Genomic DNA, 2,971 nt, shown 5'->3' on the forward strand with positions numbered 1-2,971 from the left:
CAGAGTCTTGGGGGGCAAGCGATGATGAGGAGGGTCCCATGAGTGTTAATGTCATCCACACGGTCAGGTAACGGGCAGGGACAGGGCAGCAGGGGTGAGTGTAGTAGAAGCAGAGGGCCAGGGGAGGGCGTTGATCTTTCCTAGGGGAGGTTCGTTAGGGTGAAGGGTGTGGGAGGAGAACTCTGGGCATGTTAGTGTAGATCGCGTCCCTCCCCCCTCCCCCCAAACCATTTTTCGGGGACTTTAGGGGACCATAAATGCTCTGTGTTGTAAGAGTCTTAGAAAACACCTGTTCAACACTGTTTTTTGTTTATTTTAGGGAAGTTGAGGGTATGTGAGGAGAAGTTGCTCAGCTCAGGGTGCCCTGCCGGTCAGTGACAGAACAGGTGCTAAAACCAAATCTTTGATTCAGAGAAGGCTCTTCTTTTTATGCTATAGGACTTCTTGCTTGGGACTTTTGACCTTACGGTTTTCCTCTCTAAGGGATCCCAGTGCATGTCTCCTGTGGAGATCATACTTCAAAAGACATGGTGAGTCTACTAGGGGAGGTACCGTCGGGCACCGCGGACCTCAGATGTCAGGGACTGTTGTCAGAGTGCCCCCATCTCTGCCATTTCCCACCTCTCCTTCCAGCCCTTATGGGCACAGTCTATAAACTCCAGTGGGGCTTCCTCAAAGAGGCCCTGGAAGTCACCTTTAGGGGATGACTCCATTCTTCTCCACAGCCCAGTTTTGCTGGTTGTTTCATCATCGGAAACTATAGGAAGGATAGAGGTAGGAATTTTCTTGTCTCTTCTATTTGCTGATGGGGGACTAGAGACAAGATCCAGATGCCCAAGTATCTAGAACCCAATATTATAAATTAGAGAGGATTCAACTGGGATCAGGAGCCTTGGTTTCTAGTTCCAGCCCTGTCAACAACAGATTCTATGATGTGGGTCCGTCCACTTCTGCCCTTGGGAGTGCAGTTCCTCTATTGTGAAGGGATTGGCGTTGGTTAGACAATGTCAGGTTGCTGCTACGTGCTCACACTTCGTGTTCTTGGCACCAGGAAGACTTTTCCAAAGAGAGGAAGATCCTGAAGTACTTCCTAGGAATCATGGATCCGCTCAACCACACGTGGACCCAGAGTTTCGTCCTCGCTGGTTTCAGTGTCCCCGGAACCCTGCGACCTCTTGCCTTCTTGGGGACCCTGTGCCTCTATCTCCTCACACTGGCCGGGAACCTGTTCATCGTTGTCCTGGTCCAGGTGGATGCGGGACTGTCCACGCCCATGTACTTCTTCATCGGTGTCCTCTCCTTCCTGGAGCTCGGGTACGTCAGCGCCACGGTGCCCACGCTGCTGCACACGTGGCTCCGTGGGCGCTCAGCCATCTCGGCAGCGGTGTGCTTCATCCAGCTGTACGTCTTCCACTCCCTGGGCATGACCGAGTGCCATCTGCTGGGCGTCATGGCGCTGGACCGCTACCTGGCCATCTGCCGCCCGCTCCACTACCGGGCACTCATGACCAGAAAGGTCCGGTTCTGGCTGGCAGGGGCCGCTTGGGTGGCTGGCTTCTCAGCGGCACTGGTGCCAGCCAGCCTCACGGCCACCCTGCCCTTCTGTCTGAAAGAGGTGGCCCACTACTTCTGTGACCTGGCACCGCTGATGCGGTTGGCGTGCGTGGACGCAGGCTGGCACGCTCGAGTGCACGGGGCGGTGATTGGTGCGGCCACTGGCTGCAACTTCGTGCTCATTTGGGGGCTCTACGGGGGCATCCTGAGGGCCGTGCTGAAGCTGCCCTCGGCTGCCAGCCGGGTCAAGGCCTTCTCCACCTGCTCCTCCCACATGATCGTGGTGGCCCTCTTTTATGCCTCCGCCTTCACGGTCTATGTGGGGCCACCTGGGAACCGCTCTGAGGGCACAGACAAGTGTATCGCCTTGGTGTATGCCCTTCTCACTCCTCTCCTCAACCCCATCGTCTATACCCTTCACAACAAGGAAGTGAGGGAGGCCGTGAAGAGGGTCACTGTCAGGGTCAGGACTATTCTGAAGGGACCCTGACGGGCTGAATTGGTCACAGCTCAGCTGCTTGGCCGCAGTGGGAACCGGCCGGTTGGTTGGTCAATCATCTGGTCAGGGTTGAAGTCCACACCAGTGAACGAATCCATCAGATTATCTGTCGAACGTGCTGCAGACGCGCACTCAGGGGGACATACCTGGGTTCATCAGACGTGAACATGTAGGGAGAAGGGAGGTGTGTGTTCGATTCCATTCCAATCTAACGGGGGGGAAATGCCACAGAGGAGAAAAGAAAAAAACAGGGACCCTATGGAAATGCTTCTGCTGAACTTCCAACCTGGGGAGACAGAGCAACGCTGAGCAGAGGAAGATAATCTAAAGCTAAGGTGGGGGCGGAGCGTTGCCCAGAAGAAAGGGTGGGAGAGTGGAAAACAGGAGCCCAAAGCTATGGCTCCCAGGTGTGAGCATAGGCAGAGCCAGGGGTGGTGGGCTATTGGGTGGGGGAGGGCAGCTCCGTGGGGGGAGAACACCCCCCACCCCGGGAGCAGGAGGCCGGAGGCTGCATTTTACAGTGACAAGAGTGGAGATGGTGACGACGGGGGTGTTGTCTGAGTTCTCGCCCAATGTCACGGACCATTCCAGAGAAGGGATCCGCAGCCGTGCTAAGTAAACAGCAACAGAAACAAAACCCGAGCAGCAAACAAAGAGCTTTGCAAATCTTGCGTACTAAGCACTCACCTGCGAAGTAGAAAACAGGTTGAAAGTGGGGCGCCTGGGTGGCGCAGTCGGTTGGGCGTCCGACTTCAGCCAGGTCACGATCTCGCACTCCGTGAGTTCGAGCCCCGCGTCAGGCTCTGGGCTGATGGCTCAGAGCCTGGAGCCTGTTTCCGATTCTGTGTCTCCCTCTCTCTCTGCCCCTCCCCCGTTCATGCTCTGTCTCTCTCTGTCCCAAAAATAAATAAATGTTGA

At 55.7% G+C, this 2,971-nt stretch overlaps 1 protein-coding gene across 1 annotated transcript; it reads left to right on the forward strand.

The window, feature by feature from the left end:
- The first annotated feature begins 1,073 nt into the window (after positions 1 to 1,073).
- LOC125925989 (olfactory receptor 10C1-like) lies at positions 1,074 to 2,369 on the forward strand. The gene has a single exon (XM_049635293.1). It carries the CDS (start codon positions 1,100 to 1,102, stop codon positions 2,042 to 2,044), a length of 945 nt encoding a protein of 314 aa, XP_049491250.1. The 5' UTR covers positions 1,074 to 1,099; the 3' UTR covers positions 2,045 to 2,369.
- The last annotated feature ends 602 nt before the right edge of the window (positions 2,370 to 2,971 follow it).

The sequence above is a fragment of the Panthera uncia genome, chromosome F1 (genome assembly GCF_023721935.1).
Source record: "Panthera uncia isolate 11264 chromosome F1, Puncia_PCG_1.0, whole genome shotgun sequence".
NCBI lineage: Eukaryota > Metazoa > Chordata > Mammalia > Carnivora > Felidae > Panthera > Panthera uncia.

Bases quoted from the DNA above. Each gene is read 5' to 3' on its own strand.
- LOC125925989 (XM_049635293.1), top strand. From the start codon at position 1,100: ATGGATCCGCTCAACCACACGTGGACCCAGAGTTTCGTCCTCGCTGGT.